General features: G+C 39.7%; 1 protein-coding gene across 1 annotated transcript; it reads right to left on the bottom strand.

Moving 5' to 3' along the window:
* Window positions 1-894: 894 nt before the first annotated feature.
* Window positions 895-20,336, bottom strand: LOC131995342 (uncharacterized). The gene is made up of 5 exons (XM_059363977.1): window positions 20,064-20,336; window positions 19,670-20,000; window positions 19,436-19,604; window positions 19,045-19,227; window positions 895-1,376 (listed from the first exon to the last, which is right to left on the bottom strand). Exons 2-5 carry the CDS (start codon window positions 19,718-19,720, stop codon window positions 1,336-1,338), a joined length of 444 nt encoding a protein of 147 aa, XP_059219960.1. The 5' UTR covers window positions 19,721-20,000; window positions 20,064-20,336; the 3' UTR covers window positions 895-1,335.
* Window positions 20,337-21,231: the final 895 nt, after the last annotated feature.

The raw sequence follows: 21,231 nt of genomic DNA, 5'->3' as shown, positions 1-21,231 counted from the left end.
TTTCCAATTCCTTACTTTGTGGAACTACATACTGAGGACATTTGCCAAATGCATTCCTTATACATATGGCTCTGGATTTGTCCACATTTATTTTTATGCCCCATATTTCATAATAATTCTTAATGATTCTAAGGTGTTGCAGCACTTTATCGCGGGCGATTTCCGGCGAAGTATAATGGGCGTATAATAGGCAGTCGTCTGCATATAGAATTGCCTGTGAGTTATGTGTCGTATGAGGAAAATCATGCAGGAAAAAATTAAAAAGATGTGGCGCTAACACACTTCCTTGCCGTACTCCACTATTAACAGATCCTATATCAGAAGAAAGGAAGCTGCGTATTGTTTTTACCGGATATCCGGAATCCAACTCAAGTTCAATAAGTTTGTATAATATGCCTTGGAGATTTACAGAATCAAAAGCTTTTTCAATGGCAAGGGAAATAGCAATTGTTGTTGCGTGGAGTTTCAGTTTTATTTCATGGATGATTATTTGATTTTATGGTAATGGCCGGCGATAATAATCCGCGTACGATGTACGCTGTAGCCGGTAGAGGGAAAATGTGGTGGAAACGCTACATGGTGCCAAGGCGATTAGCGAAAGTGCTGCCACTGTGAAATTTCTATAGAGTGCGATTAGTGGGGTGGTAACGTAGCCAGGGGTACAACTCTGTGCTGGTTTCTGGGGTCAACTGAGAAGGCAAAAGGAAACTTAATAAATGCAGGGAAATAGAGGAAAATTTGTAAGGCGGGAAAAGTCTGCGATTTTCCACGGCTTATAAAAGGGGCTGAACGCCGTGACGCTTTCAGATTCCAAAGTGTAGTTGGCGGAGTTTTGCTTTTCAAGTGCAAACGGAAAAAAAATTGTGATATCCGAAATAAAAAGGCCTGATAGTATCAAGAAGTTCGAAACGTGTTATTTATTTATTTATTTGTAAAGACTTCAGAGTCTGGTTTGTGGTGACAATTTTTTTTATGTGTGGGCGGTTGCCAAATACGTGAGTAATGGAATTTCAGTGATGTGGCTTTGTGGATTGTAACCGTTGTGTGGGTTCCTTTTTTGTTTTTTTTTTATCCTCTTAAAGGAAATCCCCCGTCAAGAACACTACAACCATCCAGGCCTCCTCAGCATTACTGACGAGAGAGGCCAATCCAACTCAGGAGGAATCCTGGCATATTTTCGTGGTGGAGTCAACTTTCACTAGGGCTTTGGAGAAAAGGCCCTGAAGGCATCCTACGAATAAGGAAAGAGATAAAGTTTATTGGACACTGTGAATTGGCCAGGTAATCCCTTATATTGGGAATTCCAGAATTTATTTTGAAGAGATGATTTGACGCTCAGACGTCCATATCAATGTGCCAACAGCCCGGCTGCCGATCTGAAAAGAAAAGAATAAAAGAAAGTTTAATGAGAAAATGTTAAACAGAAAGTAAATTATAGAAAAGCCAAAAAAGTAGTCTAATTTAAAAAAAAAAGGAAAAAGAAAGAAAATTACAAAAAAAGTATAAAATTATTAAGAAATTCATAAAAAAGAAAAAAAGATAAAAAAAGTCTAAAAAATCGCCAAAAAAATAAATTAGGTTAAGTTGTGTTGTTGTAGTCGTTTATTATGTGTGTTTAAGTGTTTTTTTTTATTATATGTAGTTATGTTACCTTTTATTCATTGATTATTTATTTATTTTTTTTCGTTCATTTTTTTTTTTTTGGGTTTTTTTTATATAATATGTTCATGTGAGGGACATTAACTCCAGTTAGGAAATTTAAAAGTTTGAGTGTAGGGTTACCCGAAATTACGCATGGGATAAAGTGTGATTTCCCATTTTTGTGTTGTGGACGCATTAGAATGTCCAAAAGAGACCCCCTAACAGAGCTCTATTAGGCAGGTAGTGATAGTGTTTTAACGTATTGGCCAGAATTTGGCATTATTGTTTTGTATTTCCGTTCGTGATTGAGGGTGATCTGAGTAATTGACTCAAGAGAAATACAAGTCTGGGTTAGTGTTTCAATTTCCGTTTTGTTATGTTTCCATGTTAGGATTAAGATTCGAATTATGATTGTGTCAATAAATGTTACTTTTAATGTTTGATTATTATAACGTAATCATGATGTTTTAATTTGTTTTGAGAGAGGGAAGTAGGTGCAAATAATCATGAGGTGAGTGTTTATGGAATTTGGGGCCCTTATAACGTTTTCATTTATGCTTAGGATCTAAGGGTCAAGGTTGGGTGGGCAAGTGTAGGAGTAACTCCACCAAACTCCCTTGTTTAAGGTGTACTCCGTGTTTGTTATCGTTTTATTTTGTATTAAGTCCTTCATTTGTTTATTGTTCGTCCCCTAGGGCTACTGGTGGATGGGTTGGGACCGCCCAGAGCATGGCCCCGACTGAGCTAGTTGGAACCCCACCGTAGCGCCACAGTAGGCGGCTCGTAACAATATGGCGCCCAATGGAAATGAAATTCAATATTCTAAAACTGTGCAATACCATCTAGGCACAAGGCAATAGACCATAGGGTTACCATAGAAGAACAACGGCAATCGCATTTTCTAGCAAAGCTATCTAAGGTTGCAGACACAGCTTTATTTATAAAACCTGTGATAAACGTGCAATATTTAGAGTAGATTTTAGAAAATTAGGATTACCGTTCCATATACATATTAGGGTCAGCTGCAATAATCTTGTTCGTTTAATGTAACAATGAATGTATTGTGTTTATGACCTGTCCTTTTTTTTGTTTTTTTTTATGTTTTTATTTTCAAATAGTTACAATAGCAATAGGGTTAGCATAAGGGGAAAAGTGCAATGGCTATTGTGATGAGTTCATCGCAATATTGCATTGCGACAAAGTACTCTAACATGAGATCTTTTTTTCGTTAGCGTTTATCTAGTGAGAACTGCCATGGTGCTACCCGCATGTATATGATTAAGATAGAGCCAATTGATAGAATTAGCATAGGGGGAAGGTGCAATTGCTACTGTGATGCTAGTCACAGGTGTGCATTGTCATGTAGTACTCTTTCACGAGATCTTTTTTCTTGGCAATTGCTGGAAAAATGCCGTGGGGCCAGATCTTGATATTGAACTTTGTTGTTGTTCAAGTAAATGTTTAGTCCAGTCAACAGGTACACCTAGACAACCTAATTTAGGACACTTTATTTTTTTTATAGAATATGTTTTTATTGAAATTTAGTAAAAACTATTCCACGCACTTCACCTCATAGGCCATTGAAAACACACCTAACTACCTCTCATACGTGTTATTAATTAATAAAAAAAAAAAAACTAACTAAACTAAAATTTTTTTTGTACTTTTATGTTTCTAGATTGAATGTTATATGTTATGTTTTCTTTTAAACGAATTTTGACAAATAATATCGTGTACTAATATCCTAATTTATGTCGTAGTTTGTATTACTAGTCTTAGTGGTTTATTTTTGCGTTTGTGTTTTTTTTTATTTTTATTAGCTTTGCAATTATTATTATTTATTTATTTTTTTTTGATTCATTTATTTTTTTTTGATTTATTTATTTTTTTTGATTTATTTATGTTTTTTTTTACCTATATTTTTTTAATTTTGTGCTTGATTTATTTATTTTGATTTACCTTTATTTGTGCTTCACCTACTAATTTGAGTGGTTCGACAACAATTTTTTTCTGTCATTTACCTAAGGCATCGATTGAGACATAGATCTAAATTGAACGTTACTTACTTAGAGACTAATGAGTGATTACGCCGCAGGGAAGAGGCGAAGTAAGCGTAATAGAACTCTAGCTTTTGACACTAGCCGAACATCTGTTCACACACCAAATCCTAACCGAAAGAAGAAGAAGGGACTGAACAACACAATGGAGCAATCCAATGTGAATAAAGATGTTACGTTCAGGGACTTATCGGGAACTATTAACAATCCACAGTCAGGCACTAGTGCTGCCGCCAGGACGCAATCTAATTTCCCTCAGGCACCTGACTCGGAGATTCCGCGGGACGAAATTAACCATCTCGTTAGGGACATAGTTCGGGAAAGTGTGAATGACGCACGTGCTCATTTAAGGTCGTTTGTCGAAGAAAGTGTTGGCAGGGAAATGCAGAGGGTACACTCTGTGATAGATAGGTTGAATGAGAGTGTGGCGAGATTTTCTATTAGCGGACAGAATAATCCGCAATCTCAGTCTGCACAGCCGGACCCAACGGCGAACCCTTCATTTGAGGCCCCGCAATCTAGGGGTAGTTTTAATATGCATCGCCGGAACACGGTGACCCCTTCAATATTCAGTGCAGGTACCCCTGGCGTAAGAGTGGAGCGGTTCGGAATAAATTTTTCGGGAAAGCCCAATAGCTTACCGGTGGAGGATTTTATCTACCGTCTGGAACACTTTCAGAAGCATTATAAGTTATCATGGGACGACATACTCAGTGAGTTTCACATACTAGTGTCTGGACCAGCCCAAGAATGGTTTTGGCTCCAACAAAGATCGGAGAGTATAAATGACTGGGAATCGTTGAAACATGGCTTGACCGAAAGGTTTAAGACGAGGCGAACGTGTTTTGAAGCAATGCGGGATTTACTTGAACGGAAACAGGGGCCAAGTGAGTCTATTGATGCCTTTTTCCACGACATCAACCTTATGAGATCTAAACTTGAAAAGCCAGTTTCGGAATTTGAAATGATATCCCTCGTGAAGAAGAATCTTAGAAAGAACTTGTCTAGTATTGTCTATTCTATGCCCATCTCATCTCTCGAGCAACTACGAGTGGAATGTTTGGAAGTCGAACGAACCTTTTTCCGAAAGGATCAAGTCCCACCAGCACCCCCACTTACTATGAATAGACCAATCCGTGTTCATGCCCTCCAGGAAGAGGAGAATGAACCCTTTAATAACTTTGAGGAGCCCGAAGAGATACTAGAAGTATCGGCTATTAATCAGCAAATTGTCTGTTGGAACTGCCAGCATACTGGACACGGTTTCAGAGATTGCCCTTCATCCCAGAGAAACTACTTCTGTTTCAAATGTGGTAGACAGAACACGACGGCTCCAAAATGTCAAAGCTGTAAGACGGGAAACGGGAGGAAGAACGTGGTTTCAGCGGGGAATCATCGTTCCTCCGAACCACCCGCAGCACCGAACAACCCATTAGCATAGAAAGCCATAACCCGAATACAAGCTATCCACAAATGCGTCACTATCTCCCAGTGGATGTCAGACAACAAAACTACGACCGAAAGAGGTCTGAAATTTTCGGAGAAGAACCTATTAGTGTCCATAAGCCCGTAGAACAAAATGGGGCACCGAAAACAAATATGAATAAACAGGAAAAGAATCGAAAACGTCTATTAGAACTAAGGCGAAGGCAAAAGGAAAATAAAAAGATTAAAAAGTCTATTTCAGAAGCCATCATACGGTGCAGAGCTGAAACAGACCCGAGACCTTACGCCGTCATTAAAGTTCAAGGCAAAGAATTAAGAGGCCTCCTGGATTCAGGCGCTACCGTAAGCGTACTAGGAAAACATTGTAGAGAAATAATTGAAGAACTAGGATTGGAAATATATCCTCACCAAACTACTGTCAGTACAGCATCAGGCAAATCTTATCGAATATTGGGAAAAATAAAAGTTGAGATGGAGTATAGGCAAAAGTGTGCTCAAATTACCCTCTTTTTATGCCCTGACCTAGAACAGGATCTGTATTTAGGAGCTGACTTCTGGAAGGTTTTTGAAATAGCTCCCGAAATATTTCCTGTAGAGGAAATAAGTTTGGATCTTCAAAAGAAAGTCCATGGAAATTCTTCTAACGAAAATCCAAAAATGCACAACCTCACAGAAGATCAACAAAAGAGACTTGATGAAGTAGTAAAGAGATTCCCTACTTTCGAAGACAAAGGCTTGGGCTGTACAAGTTTTGAAAAACATGCCATTAAACTTGTAGAAGGTGCTAATCCTGTCAAGGATAAACATTATCCCTTATCGCCAGCCGTACAAGAGATAGTATATAAAGAAATAGACAATATGCTTGCATTAAAAGTTATTGAAGAGAGTGATTCACCGTGGAGCAACAGGACTACAGTGGTGCGAAAACCAAATAAAAATCGATTTTGTCTCGATGCAAGGAAGTTGAACGCCTTAACCGTAAAAGACGCATATCCCTTGCAAAATATCGATGGAATCTTGAGCCGCATAGACCAGACCCATTATATCAGTAGTGTCGACCTGAAGTATGCCTTCTGGCAAATTGAGCTAGAAGAGGAAGCGAGGCCCTATACCGCATTTACAGTGCCAGGTCGACCTCTGTATCAGTTCAGAGTCATGCCGTTTGGTCTATGCAATGCGGCTCAAAGACTCTGTCGATTAATGGACAAGGTGATACCAGGACGTCTTAAGTCGAACGTCTTCATTTATCTGGATGACCTCCTTATCATAGCAGATGATTTCGAAAATCATCTAAAACTGCTAGGAGAAGTAGCTGAATGCCTGCAAAGAGCAAATCTAACCATCGGTTTAAAGAAATCTTTATTCTGTTTTCGCGAGCTGAAGTACCTTGGCTTTATAATTGGGAGCGGTAGTTTGAAAACTGACCCCGAAAAAGTAAGCGCAATACAGAGGATACCACTGCCAAAATCTCCAAGGGAAGTGAGGAGTTTTCTCGGTACTGCAGGTTGGTACCGGAGATTTATAAAAGATTTTGCCTCCATCTCCGCATCCCTAACCGATACTCTAAAGAAAGGGTTGAAATTTACCATAACCCAAGAAGCCATCGAATCTTTTCATTCTCTAAAACATGCCCTTACTTCAGCACCTGTTTTGAAACATCCTGATTTTAGAAAAGAATTCTTTATTCAGTGCGACGCCTCCGATTATGGAATCGGTGCCGTACTATTCCAGAAGAATGACGATGGAGGGGAAAACCCCATCGCATTTTATTCTCAAAAATTGAACTCGTGCCAGAGAAACTATTCAGTCACCGAAAAGGAGTGTCTAGCCGCAGTTTTAGCCGTGAAAAGGTTCAGACCATACGTCGAGCTAATGAAGTTCACGATCATCACTGATCATGCCAGCCTCAAATGGCTGATGTCATTAAAAGATTTAAGTGGCAGACTCGCACGATGGTCACTGCAGCTACAGGCTTACGACTTTTCGATAGAACATCGGAAAGGCTCCGAAAACGTTGTAGCCGATACCTTATCTAGAATGCCTGTCGAGTCAGATGTAGTTGTAGAGGAGATCAACGACGAGGACCTTTTAGATTTTGAAACCACTGCCTTTGAAGGCGAACAATATGTGGATCTGCGTGACTCCATCCTACAAAGCAAAGATTAACTGCCAGACTTAAAGGTCGAAGATGGCAAGATCTATATACGGACTAAAAACTTTGAGCAAGAAATTATGGAGTTCGAATGGAAATTATGGATACCTCAAGACATCACATTTGTTTTAATAGAAAAGGCACACAACTATGCAAACGCAGTACATGACGGGGTAACAAAAACCTTAAATCGACTAAGAACTTTTTATTATTGGCCCAAAATGGCCTCGCAGGTTAGACAATATATCAAAAACTGTCAAACTTGTAAAGAGACAAAGCCGGTAAATCAACGCATGAATCCTACGATCGGTGATGAAGTAATAACTCAAAGGCCTTTCCAGAAATTGTACATTGATTTCCTTGGAAAGTACCCTAGGTCTAAAAAAGGCAATGCTTATATATTCATAGTAGTCGACCACTTTACAAAGTTCACATTTTTGCATGCCATGAAGGAAGCCACTGCACAAAACGTTGTAAAATTTCTGGAAAATCAAGTGTTCCATACGTTCGGCGTTCCAGAAATCATACACAGCGACAATGGGAAACAATTTGTTTCAAAAATGTTTGAAGAAATGATTAAAAACTACAAGATTAAACATATTACCACTGCGTACTACTCTCCGCAATCAAACGCGTCAGAGCGAGTAAACCAATCGGTAATAGCAGCCATAAGAACATATGTTGAACACGATCATCGCGACTGGGACCTATACTTGGCAGAAATTGAACAGGCCCTAAGAACTTCTGTCCACTCAGCCACAGGCATTAACCCCTTCTTCGCGTTATTTGGCTATAACATGTTTACCAGCGGCAACGATTATAAACTGGCAAAGAAACTCCAATCCCTTACCGATCACCAAATTGAACAATTATGTAGATCGGATAAATTGGAAGTGATGAGAGAACGGATGAAAGAAAATATGCATCAAGCATACCAATCTAGTGCCGTAAGATATAACCAACGAGCCCGAGTTGTCAAATTTCTACCAGGACAAGAGGTGTATAGGAGAAACCACACTCTGTCTGACTTCAAAAACAACATAAACGCTAAGTTCTGCAAAAAGTTCCTGAAATGCAGAGTCGTTAAGCCAATAGGTAACAACATGTATGAGCTGGAGACGCTTCAGGGGAAACCACTTGGAAATTTTCACGCCAAAGATCTTAGAATATAAACAAAAGTGCAATAAGCCTGTGATAAAATGATTAAAGTGCAATATTAGTGAATAAAACGAGTTTAATCCCGGAGTACTTTTTTGATACTCATTTATTTCTTCAAAATCTCATCCTTATATATAAACTTAAAACTAACTACAAACTAAATATCCTAAGAAAGGCAGGCAAATCTAAAAATAATCACTTTGGGAAAATAAGATCATAAACAAAGACGATAAACATCCTATGCAGATACTAAATAAATTTGTCCAGCTGCAAGCCATATGCTTGCCATTCAGACCGCTGTGTTTTCTGATAATCCCTAACTATTTCCTTATCTACGCACATTAAAAACTATCTTCCACTTATCCCTGTGCGATGCGTTGGCTAGGTAAAAATATAAACTCTTATCACATTTATGCCTGCCCTTAAAACTATCCTTTAAAATAAACAAAAAATGGAAAGTATCTTATCTATTCGTTCTCAAGGCTAAAACATTTCCATGACACACATCAACTAATATCCCATGTTTAGAAATCTAAACATTCTGCGGGCGGCCAAAAATAATTATGAAATAGCTCTACTTATAAACTGTAAAAATTCAGCAAAATGGACTGTAATTCAAATATATATGTTAAAATCTAAACATCCCGAGGACGAACAACAACTATGTTACTTTCTCTTGTTAAATACTTATAGATTACATAACTTAAAAATAATATTATTAAAATAGAGGTAGAGATTAGTGAAATATGACCACTGATGTGATGTCATGATAGCTCCTTAAGGTGGATCGGATTCGCCTTCATCATTTTAATTTCTTCCTCCAATCCTTGAATCGTTGACGAATGATCGATTTTATTGTAGTTTAGCTCGTCCACCATCGCTATGTCCTTCACCTCTCTCAAGATATATGATGTGGAATTATAGGACATCTCAGTTTTTGCTTCTTGTGACGCAGTTAATACGGTTCGTCCAATCCTAGCAGTACACCCAGGCTGGAGAGTGATGATACCTAGGCCTGGTAATTCAAATACTCCTTTAGTGCGCTCAGCACATAGAATATGGGCCGAAACTTGATCTTTAGTTTTAAACAACCATGACCCTCTTGTCTTCAGCTCAATCCAAAAATTCCTGTTCTGAGTCTTCAAAAACTGGCAGCCATATTTACTTGTTGGCTTAAGCGCTGCTAGCTCACATGAATGATCGTTGGCGTCTTCCCAGGCCCAGTTGCCTCTGCAAAGAAATTCATCTTCACCAGTTAGCTGACATTGGTTCATCGATGACTGCGACAGTAGATGATAAGCATCCATTTCATAGTTGTAGGCCAGGAACTGCTGTCTTAAAGCTGCTACCATTGCGGTTCCGTTTCTCACCATCGGCAGTGGTACGACGCGGAATATTTCTGCTGATGATTTTTCTACCAAGGGAATCTGCACGTCAATCACTAATTTTTCTTCCACCAGCAGACCATGCGCCGTCATCACCTTGTATATTGCCTGCAAAACATCGTCCTTCTCACCAGGCAACCTTAGTCCTTTAGGTAGCTGATCCTTTATTTTCATCACCTCTGCCTGCAACTGGTTTGGCCGTACTAAATTTGGATTTACTTTTCCATGGTTGATGTCAATTAATAAGCCAATTACCCTGGCTTGAATATGTTCCACTTCAGTAAACAAGCTGCTAAGTTGATCGGCTACCGCGAAGAAGTCCATCGCCTTTTTGAAGAGGGAATAGTCAGTGTTCAGCATCTGACTTATGTTTTGCACCTTCTCATTCAGCTCTTTAAACTGTCCATTTATTTCATCCGTGGTCTTTTTCAGCACATTAAGCGTTGCTTCCACCACAGACGTTTGCTTCTCAGCCAAATATTTCAAGTTGTGCTGATTTTCAAGTACATTTTTCATATTTGCTTCCATACTCTCTCTGTCGTCCGCATCCATTACTCCGAAAAGAATGTGGAAAAGAGACCCAACAAACTCTAAAGGAGCCCTTTTATTTCGTTGGCGTTTTTTGTGTGAGAGTAACAAGTGGTTCTCATCTATAGTGTTCAGTCTGTTCGTCATAATATCCATCTGCGTGTCGCACTGCTGCTCGAACGATCTCAGCCGAACACATAATGATTTACACGCTTCTAGACCCTTATCCAGATGATTCACCGTGACAAAATACCCGTGCAGATCGAAATATGTCATAAGGTTCCATGACGATGTTACTCGGTTGATTCTGCCAATTTTATCCATATAAATGATTGTGTCATTTCCCAATTCTTTTATCGCACCGCCGGTAATTGAGGTTGACATCGATTGAACACTTGCCATCATTGCCATGATCATCCATAACATCATTGCTACGTTTATTTTTCTTCTTTGAGGTAATTTGCAAATATATGTCTGCGACACTTCAATGTCGGCTTCCTTTTCACCACCATTAGCGAATATCTCCAGCGGGCATAACTTGTGTATGGGCCGTTTTAACAACCCCTTTTGTTTAGCGACCTTTACTGTAGCGACTCGAACCTTTCCATCTTTGCCTTTATGTACTTCCGCAATACTTCCCAAAGGCCACCTTCCAGGAGCAGTATTTTCATCCTTCACTATCACCATCTGTCCAACCTTGATATTTGGTACTGGAGTTTTCCATTTTACTCTCTGCTGAAGACTACTCAGATAGTCATTGCGCCACTGTTTCCAGAAATCATCCCGCATTCTTTGAATTATTTTCCACCTGTCTAAAGATCCCAGTTTATTCTCCACGCCTCTTTCTGGAATACTTAGCAATGGTCTTCCGACTACAAAATGTCCTGGCGTTAAAATCTCGCAGTTATCCTCACTGAGTGGACACAAGGGACGAGAGTTGAGAACAGCTTCTATCTGCGACAAAAACGTTGCCATTTCCTCATACGTTAATTTCGTTTCACCAACAACCCGTCTCAAATGGTGCTTCACAGACTTCACGGCAGCCTCCCACAATCCTCCGAAGTGAGGAGCTCCGGGCGGAATAAAGTGCCACTGTATTCGCTCAGATGCTAATATATGAGCCACGTCTGAATTTTGCTGCACCGCTTTGACGAACTCTTTATCCAGATGTCTTGCCGCTCCCACGAAATTAGTGCCATTGTCCGAATATATATGGCTACTTTTTCCTCTTCTACTGAAGAATCGCCGTAGCGCAGCCAAAAACGCTTCTGTTGTTAGATCGCTGACTGCCTCCAAATGTAATGCTTTGGTTGCCATACAAACAAATACAGCTATGTATCCTTTGTAAGCTCGCTGTCCTCTTCCTTTAGACACCTTCATTTGAATAGGACCTGCATAATCAATTCCTGTGTGATCAAATGGATGAGACACACAAACTCTGCTTTCTGGTAGGTTACCCATTAATTGAGCCGCAGTTTCTCGCCTATAACGCAAACATTTGACGCATGACCGAACTGCTCTCTTGATGGCATTTTTGGCACCAATCACCCAATATCTGCTGCGTAGTTCATTTTCCATGAGTTTCGCACCTCCATGTAGCGTTTCTGTATGGATGCCATCAATTATTCGATCCACCAGACAACCTTTCCCCAATAGAATTGGATGCTTTCTGTTGAAGCTTAAACCAGAATTCTCCAGCCTGCCTCCAACTCTCAACACTCCAGCTGCATCAATGAACGGTGTTAATCCACATATCTTGCTCCTCGTCGGTACTTCGCTGCCATTCCTTAGACACGAAATCTCTAACGAAAATTGGTTTGCCTGCACGCTCGTAATTATTAATTGCTCTGCCTCGTTTATTTCTTCCGCAGTTAATTCATTTTTTCCTGGTTTACGCTGAGCACGTTCAATAAATCTTCGCACATATGCTATAATTCTTATGAGTTTTTTGTAGCTAGAAATCCTCGTAATTAACTGCATGATGACATCGTCTTCCTGTTTATTTTCCTTTAGAACTCCAACAAAGGGTTGAACCGTCGATATGGGCCAATTGTTTTTCTCCAGCAGCCAATGTGGACCACTCCACCATAACTCATCTCCTTTTAGCAGCTCTGGCTTCATCCCTCTTGATGCAGCATCCGCTGGATTCTCCTTGGATCGCACATGACCCCATACGGCACCAGGAACAGACTTCTTAATTTCCTCTACTCTAACCCGAACAAATTTGTCTTTAATATTTTCAGCCTTTGCGATCCATGCTAGAGCAATAGTTGAATCGCTCCATAAATATTTCTGTTGTTTTTGGACTATTAACTTTTCCACATTAAGCATCAATTTAGCCAACAGATGCGCTGCACACAATTCAAGTTTTGGCAGTGTTTTCCTATTTTTCACTGGGTTTACCTTAGATTTTGCTGCTACCAACGTAACTTTGTTTGCGGCCCGGATGTATATGACAGCTGCGTACGCCTTTTCCGAAGCATCAGCAAAACCATGCAGTTCTATTTCCATTAGTGATGAGGTAGACAACCAACGCGGTATTCGGATTTCTGCTAAGTCGGGCAATTTCCTCATGATGACATCCCATTCCTTTATCATCTCAGAGCTTAACTGGTCGTCCCATGCCATATCCATTACCCATAGTCGCTGAATGAATAGCTTGGCTAGAATGGTTACAGGAGCCAGCCAACCCAAAGGATCATATATCTTGGCCAGTGTGGAAAGCGCCTTCCGCTTAGTCAACTTGTTATCTTCAATGATCTGAAAATAGAAAGCAAAATTATCTGTATGGGGATCCCATTGAACACCCAACGTTTTCATTGTTTCGCCTTCCTCAATCCTAATGACTTGATTTTCGCCAACATTTGGTATTGCCTCCAATATGTCATTTTCATTAGACATCCATTTACGCAGCTTGAAACCAAACTTATCCAATTGTTGGCTGATGTCATGATGAATTCCAATGCATTCCTGTACTGAATCAGCACCTGTCATCAAATCATCCATGTAAAAATCATTTTCTATGATGGCTTGAATCTTTGGATTCCGTTCGCTGCACTCTTTTCCAATTTCAATTAGAGCTCGTTTTGCCAGAAATGGAGCACATGCTGTTCCGTAGGTAACAGTCGTTAGCGCAAACTCCTCAATTGGCATATGTTTATTCTCGCGCCACAATATGCATTGGTATGACTGATCTTTATCTGCTACTAACACTTGTCGATACATTTTCTCCACATCCGCTACCAAGACAAATCTCCATAATCGCCATTTCAATAGAATTTGAAATATATCTTGTTGTAGTTTTGGACCAATTTCAAGTACGTCGTTTAAGCTTTTACCATTCGATGTCTTGGCTGAAGCATCAAATACCACCCGAACTTTTGTTGTAAGATGGCTTTCTCTTATCACCGCTTGATGTGGTAAATAGTACTTTCCACTATTTCTTCTTGAGACCTTTTTCATATGCCCCATCTCCAAATACTCCTTCATAAAAGCACAATATTGTTTCTGTAACTTTTCATCCTTTTCCAATCTTTTTTCAAGATTTAAAAAACGTGCTAACGCCATTTTCCTTGATGCGCCCAACTCGATATCCTCCTTAAACGGCAATCTCACCACCAATCTCTTATCCTCATTTATTGTTGTTGTTGTTGTAAAGAGCTGCTCGCATCGATCTTCCTTGACGTCGTCATCTTCACATACTTCCTCCATCTCCCAAAATCTTTCCAGCTCTTTCGTAACCGTCATCACGGCATTTCCAGATTCATGTCCGCAAACGCAACCACAGATTATGAGACCAAGTGACGTCTCTTGTCCAGACAAAGAGCCAATTTTGACTACCCCTTCTTGAATGATTTCATGATATAAATCTGCACCAATTAATAAGTCAATTCTATCGGACTTATAGAACAGCGGATCAGCCAAACAGTAATTTCGCCAGCTCTCCACACTGACGTTCAAATTTCTATCAGGTTGCGCTGAAGATAATGTTGACAACACCATAGCATTTATAACATGAACCGCATCGCTCTCAAACCGTGGTTTGATTTCAATTTGCATGATGGCTTTTGATCTGCCGACTGTCGTGTTACCCAGACCCACTAAATCTGTAACTAACTTCTTTCTGGGTAACCTCAGTATTTGGGCTGCCTCTTCCGATATTGAAGTGCGTTGAGAACCTTGATCGATTAAGGCTCTCATTAAAATTTGCTCACCACTTGCAGCCTTTACTCGTATTTGTGCTGTTGCCAACAGAGTGACAGCATTGCCTTCCATAGTTAATTGAGCTTTGGAGTTTGATCTCTGAGTTTCCTGCGTTTTGTTTCCTTCGACGTGAAGCATAGTAATATGTTTTCCGCCGCACTTGTCGCACTTGGTGTTAAATTTGAAGCATTTCTTTTCCGACGGGTGACTCAAACAAATTTTGCACATTTTCATTTTTTGTGCCCACGCACCTTTTTCAGCTGGTTGCAGTTTCAAAAATTTGTAGCACTCTTTTAACCCATGTCCTGATGCTTGACAAAATGCGCACGATCGTTGAGTTGTTTGGTATGACTGTGTTGTTTTTGCTCTTTGATGCGTGTTTCCTTTTTTGCTGTATACCGCTTCCAAAGCCAAGTATTGCTGCTCCAGAAAAGACAGGACATCCTCTAGCCTTTGGACTTCTTTTGATTTCTGGACCCATTGCTCATATTTCAGCAATCCTTCCTTATCTAGCTTTCTAATAAGGATCCGAGCAATGAATGGATCTGCCTCGTCTACCTTCATTCCCATAGCTTTCAATGCATGTAATGAATCCGTAGCCGTATCCAATAGCTGCTTTATACTGTTGCTATACTGAATATTTATTATGCCGTGGTCGATGATCTTGTCAAACAATGTGCAGAATAACAGCCGCCGGTTATCGTATCTCTGCTCCAGTATCTTCCATGCCGCACTGTAGTTCTCCCCTGTCACTTGAAGATGTTGTATTAAGCGAGCAGCATCACCTTTCACCACACTTTTAAGTCGATAAAATTTTTCGACTTCCGATAGCCTTCTGTCCTCCTCTACTAACTTTGTAAATATTTCTTTGAAGGAATTCCAATCGTTGATATACCCACTGAATATGGGCACTTTTAACTCTTCCAATCTAATTAAACTTGTTGATCCTGTATTTTGCATTGTTTCCACACGTTCTTCAATTTCCACACAGACATCCACGTATCTTTCCCTGATACAGTCCCAAGCTTCAATCATGTCTAAATCATCTTCGTCATCATCATCAATAATTATTTCCACTATTGATTCCAGTTGTCCATACTCTGATTGCAACGCCAGCCATTGCATATTTAAATAACTTTTATTCGCAGTTGGCAATCTGCTTTCTATTACTTCCAGCTTTCTTGTAATAGTTCTATACTTCAATTCAAATTTTCTTCTTAGCTTCGACACAGGCTTTTCTTGCTCTCTGCTAATTGCCTGATCTCTCGGCTGGGTGTTACTCTCATTTGCCGTTTGTTCGCTAGGTGCCAATGCAGCTGCACCTTGCGTTACCATTAATTTTTTCTCCGCACTGCCTTGCGTTATCTCTGCGTCCTGATTAGCTGCCACTTTGGCTGAGGCTCCTTTTTCTTGCTGCTCAAACCCTTGCACAATTTTATCCATTTTGCTAATTGCTTCTTCTACTCGTCTTTGCAGCTCCTGGACCTCTTCTTCATGCCCACTGGACGACTTTCCGATATCCTTGTTTAACTTGTTGTAGCCTACAATGATTTCCTGCAGCCACTTTCTATTTTTCTTGACAACTGGCAGTAACATTTCCTCCACATCGAGGTCAACTGCTTTTACTGCCAACAAATGTTCAAGGTTTTTCAATTTCTCCAACAGAGAATCCGATTGACTCCTTGTGAACATTTTTCTTTCAATTTTAAATCACTTACACTGATTCGATACGTGTATTAAATCTTTGTTTATTCTTTACTACTTTGCAAGAATCACCAACTTTTACTTTTAACACACTTAACCGTACCGAAGGTTCGAAGGACCAAATGAATAAAACGAGTTTAATCCCGGAGTACTTTTTTGATACTCATTTATTTCTTCAAAATCTCATCCTTATATATAAACTTAAAACTAACTACAAACTAAATATCCTAAGAAAGGCAGGCAAATCTAAAAATAATCACTTTGGGAAAATAAGATCATAAACAAAGACGATAAACATCCTATGCAGATACTAAATAAATTTGTCCAGCTGCAAGCCATATGCTTGCCATTCAGACCGCTGTGTTTTCTGATAATCCCTAACTATTTCCTTATCTACGCACATTAAAAACTATCTTCCACTTATCCCTGTGCGATGCGTTGGCTAGGTAAAAATATAAACTCTTATCACATTTATGCCTGCCCTTAAAACTATCCTTTAAAATAAACAAAAAATGGAAAGTATCTTATCTATTCGTTCTCAAGGCTAAAACATTTCCATGACACACATCAACTAATATCCCATGTTTAGAAATCTAAACAATTAGATTAAGTAAACTAAGTCGTGATTGTCCAGTTTATTTAATCTATGTTGCATTGAAATATTTTTTTCGCAAAGCTTATTGTGATGTTTTTTTTTAAGTCTTATTTATTTTATATACCACCAGTGCAATATTTCCTAAGGCCCGGCTTATGAGACTACTAACAGGGCGTGGGAGTTCCCCACGTTGGAACAGAATGAATGTGTTGAATGTTACTGACCCCAACAGCATAACAGGCAATAGCATTTCCTGAATGCCCGGCTTATGAGATTATCAGGGTGTGGGAGTTCCCCACGTTGAAATGAAATCAACATTGCGTAGTGTGATTGCCTTAAGAACAAAATAAAACGATCTATCATATTGCCGCCTACACCAACGAGAATAAATCGGAAAATGCAAGTTACACTTTAGTGCACACAAAAAAAAAACCCGCTAAGCTATTATAACCAAGGCTCTAAACATAACCACCATTTACTCGCATAGAAAATAAAACGAAAACGACACTGAGATTTTTCTGTTTTAGCCCCAAGAAGGATGTTCCTAGCATACATATTTATTTTAACAATCTTTCTTTTGCCGTGCTATGTATACATGCTCTTCTGAAAGCGTTCAGGGAAACAAACAAGCTAAATGTCACTCACGCAAGAATTTTGCTGGAAAGTGATAAGCCCAGGATTATAAAACTCATGTCCGCAGACTAGCAAACCAATGTTCAACATTTTTTTTTTCATATCATAACCAATGAAATGTCCGAAGGGACACACACAGTTTCTATCAAACTACCGGTCAAAGATATTAGGCCAGAAATTGCACACGAAATTCCCTAGGCCACAAAAAGGAGAAACACAGGCGCAGACAACACAGTTGTAAACACACATACCATCGTGGCAGCATATTCATCTCCCCTAAAAACACACAAGCTAATTATCAGGCACTCGGAATTTGTATAAAAAAAAAAAAAAAAAAATCGTACACCCCAGGTCATAAAACACAGGTACTGAGCATAAAACACTAATTTCCAACACTTCGACTCCTTATCATATTCTATGAAATCGTCCAAAAGGGCACACAAGCTTCTATAGAATTACCGGTCAAAGCTATGGGGGCAGAAAAGAGAGACACATGCATACCTGCAGGCACGCCGCTGCTCAGGCCAATTGTAAAAAAACAGTCTTTCTATACACAGGCAACCACATTAAACTCAGTTGTAAAAAGAAAACACAGCCCAGGTGGCATCATATTCAACTTCTATTAACCACACACACTCTTTCACCGTGTACACCCAAAGCCCTCGATCGAATGTCCGCAGATCAAATTCCAAATTTTGACATAACATTTACTCCAAATCATAATCAACTTCAATTTCTACAAGGGTACATAAAGCGTTAGGGCGCAATAGCTCACAGGAATAGTCTAACGCCATAAAGTGGAAACACTGGCATACCTGTAAGCTGGCAAACGTCCGAGCCAATAATGAACTAATTTTTTTTAAGGTCAAGCCCACACAAACCCTTATGTTATCATAACCATCTTACATAAACCCAAATATCACTTCCACTAGGAAACACTTTCAGACAAATAAGATTCTTTTTATGTCCGAATGATACAAAGAAGAGAACAGCAATTATAATTATCCAGGCACATCACGAAATGGATCGGGATGAATCGACGTTGAGATGTTATATGTTGGTAATTTTTAAATAATAAGGGAAAAGAATATAGTTTTTTTTTTAAGCACAATTGTTTTGTATGTATGTAAGTATTTTATTGATTACTCAGGGGCATTGTTCCGCGGATAATAGTTTAATGGAAACTAGTTTTGACGGCCAGAATATTAGCACGGGCATCTCACTGGCACCTCACGACATCTAATATTTGTGTTTTGTATTTCGCCATTGTCCAATTGCATTCAATAGTCCGTATAATTTTTTTTTTACTGACATGACTGTGTTATATTTTGTTTGTAAAGGGATTGAAATACGTTCATCATCTTTGATATAAACTTTTGTTCACAGTTTTATCTTTGTTTATAATTTATTGCGACACATTTTTTTTGTTCATAACTACGAATGGCAATGCGCCTTTATAACGTTTGTACAAACACACACACTTTGGTGTCAATGCCCAAATTCACTTGCGGATTTTTGATAGAAAACAAAAACGATACTTACCACAATCAAAATGTTTCCAACCTCCTTTTTTTGTGCTATTGGCCAAGGCATTGACGGCAAATGAATGTGGTGTTGATACACGGCAGGCTGATAGGATAGAAGCGGGCACACAGCCATATATGTATAGATGATACTGCAATGCGATTTCACCCTCGGTCACGAGATGGGGAAAGAGAATTGTACCTGGAAGGGAAAATGGAAGACGACAATTAGTAACTAGCATATATTTTTAGTTGGTATCCCAATAAGGCTTGTGCTACGAGACGATGCTATTACATGCTTATGAGCTGGAGCAATTTGGTTCAGTAATTTTATTTTTGGCAATTCGTATCGTTACACTAGCCACAGCACAAACTCCGTGCAGTGGACAAGTGACCCGAAATCATCTTACCTTTTGCCAGACAGCGCAACATATTCGGCACCAAAATTTTAGAGGTTTCACTCCAAGATGTAACGCATGTGTCCACGACAGCCGGTTGGCAGACGGGTTTTTGTCCAGGCATACCAATCCACGGTTGGGTTCCGAGGGGAAAAGATTTTGTGTGTATCGTCCCGAATACCTGAGGGCGGAAAAGGAAAATATTAGAATATTGTCAGGGACGGGATTTACTGATATATTTATTACCTCTTTAATTTGTTTTAGAGCTGACTGTGTTGTTTTTGTTTCAACAATCATGTAGTGCAAAGTGTTATCTCGCCAGTGTGAATGGCGGCGTCGAGAGTTTTTCACACACACACACGCACGTTTAGAGACATCGTCATTTATTAGAATGTAAGTTTTTTTATGGTTTACCCAAATGAATGAAACAGGAAAATACAGCTATGCATGTACACGTATGAAAAGCACGCTGGTGGTGATTGCATGTGTGTGTGGAGTTTATGTGAATGAAGCAGCAACCCTCTTACTACAAGCGGCTAGTAGGGACGCCAAAGCCAGAAATTTTTGGCAATGTTTCCTGGGAGTAAGATGAACGGCCAGATTATTGGAATGTTTTGGGAGTAATTAATTAGATGCTTACTTTTTCGTCTTTTTGTCGCTTTAGGGCTCATTGGCTAGACTCACGGGTGATCACAGCCGCATGTTTCCCGGACCATGTACCGTTTTCCATTCTCTTTCATATTTTTTAGATATGCCGCCCGCGGGTTGCCTTTCCAAACACGCACATCACCATCCCCGCCGTATTCCTTGGGAATGGTGAAGTTTTGTTGCGTGGAGTTTCAGTTTTATTTCATGGATGATTATTTGATTTTATGGTAATGGCCGGCGATGACCCTCCGCGTACGATGTACGCTGTAGCCGGTAGAGGGAAAATGTGGTGGAAACGCTACATGGTGCCAAGGCGATTAGCGAAAGTGCTGCCACTGTGAAATTTCTATAGAGTGCGATTAGTGGGGTGGTAACGTAGCCAGGGGTACAACTCTGTGCTGGTTTCTGGGGTCAACTGAGAAGGCAAAAGGAAACTTAATAAATGCAGGGAAATAGAGGAAAATTTGTAAGGCGGGAAAAGTCTGCGATTTTCCACGGCTTATAAAAGGGGCTGAACGCCGTGACGCTTTCAGATTCCAAAGTGTAGTTGGCGGAGTTTTGCTTTTCAAGTGCAAACGGAAAAAAAATTGTGATATCCGAAATAAAAAGGCCTGATAGTATCAAGAAGTTCGAAACGTGTTATTTATTTATTTATTTGTAAAGACTTCAGAGTCTGGTTTGTGGTGACAATTTTTTTTATGTGTGGGCGGTTGCCAAATACGTGAGTAATGGAATTTCAGTGATGTGGCTTTGTGGATTGTAACCGTTGTGTGGGTTCCTTTTTTGTTTTTTTTTTATCCTCTTAAAGGAAATCCCCCGTCAAGAACACTACAACCATCCAGGCCTCCTCAGCATTACTGACGAGAGAGGCCAATCCAACTCAGGAGGAATCCTGGCATATTTTCGTGGTGGAGTCAACTTTCACTAGGGCTTTGGAGAAAAGGCCCTGAAGGCATCCTACGAATAAGGAAAGAGATAAAGTTTATTGGACACTGTGAATTGGCCAGGTAATCCCTTATATTGGGAATTCCAGAATTTATTTTGAAGAGATGATTTGACGCTCAGACGTCCATATCAATGTGCCAACAGCCCGGCTGCCGATCTGAAAAGAAAAGAATAAAAGAAAGTTTAATGAGAAAATGTTAAACAGAAAGTAAATT

Source organism: Stomoxys calcitrans, chromosome 2 (assembly GCF_963082655.1).
Source record: "Stomoxys calcitrans chromosome 2, idStoCalc2.1, whole genome shotgun sequence".
In the NCBI taxonomy this organism is placed as follows: domain Eukaryota; kingdom Metazoa; phylum Arthropoda; class Insecta; order Diptera; family Muscidae; genus Stomoxys; species Stomoxys calcitrans.
The sequence above is the reverse complement of the archived record's forward strand: the minus strand, read 5'-3'. Positions and strand labels throughout refer to the sequence as shown.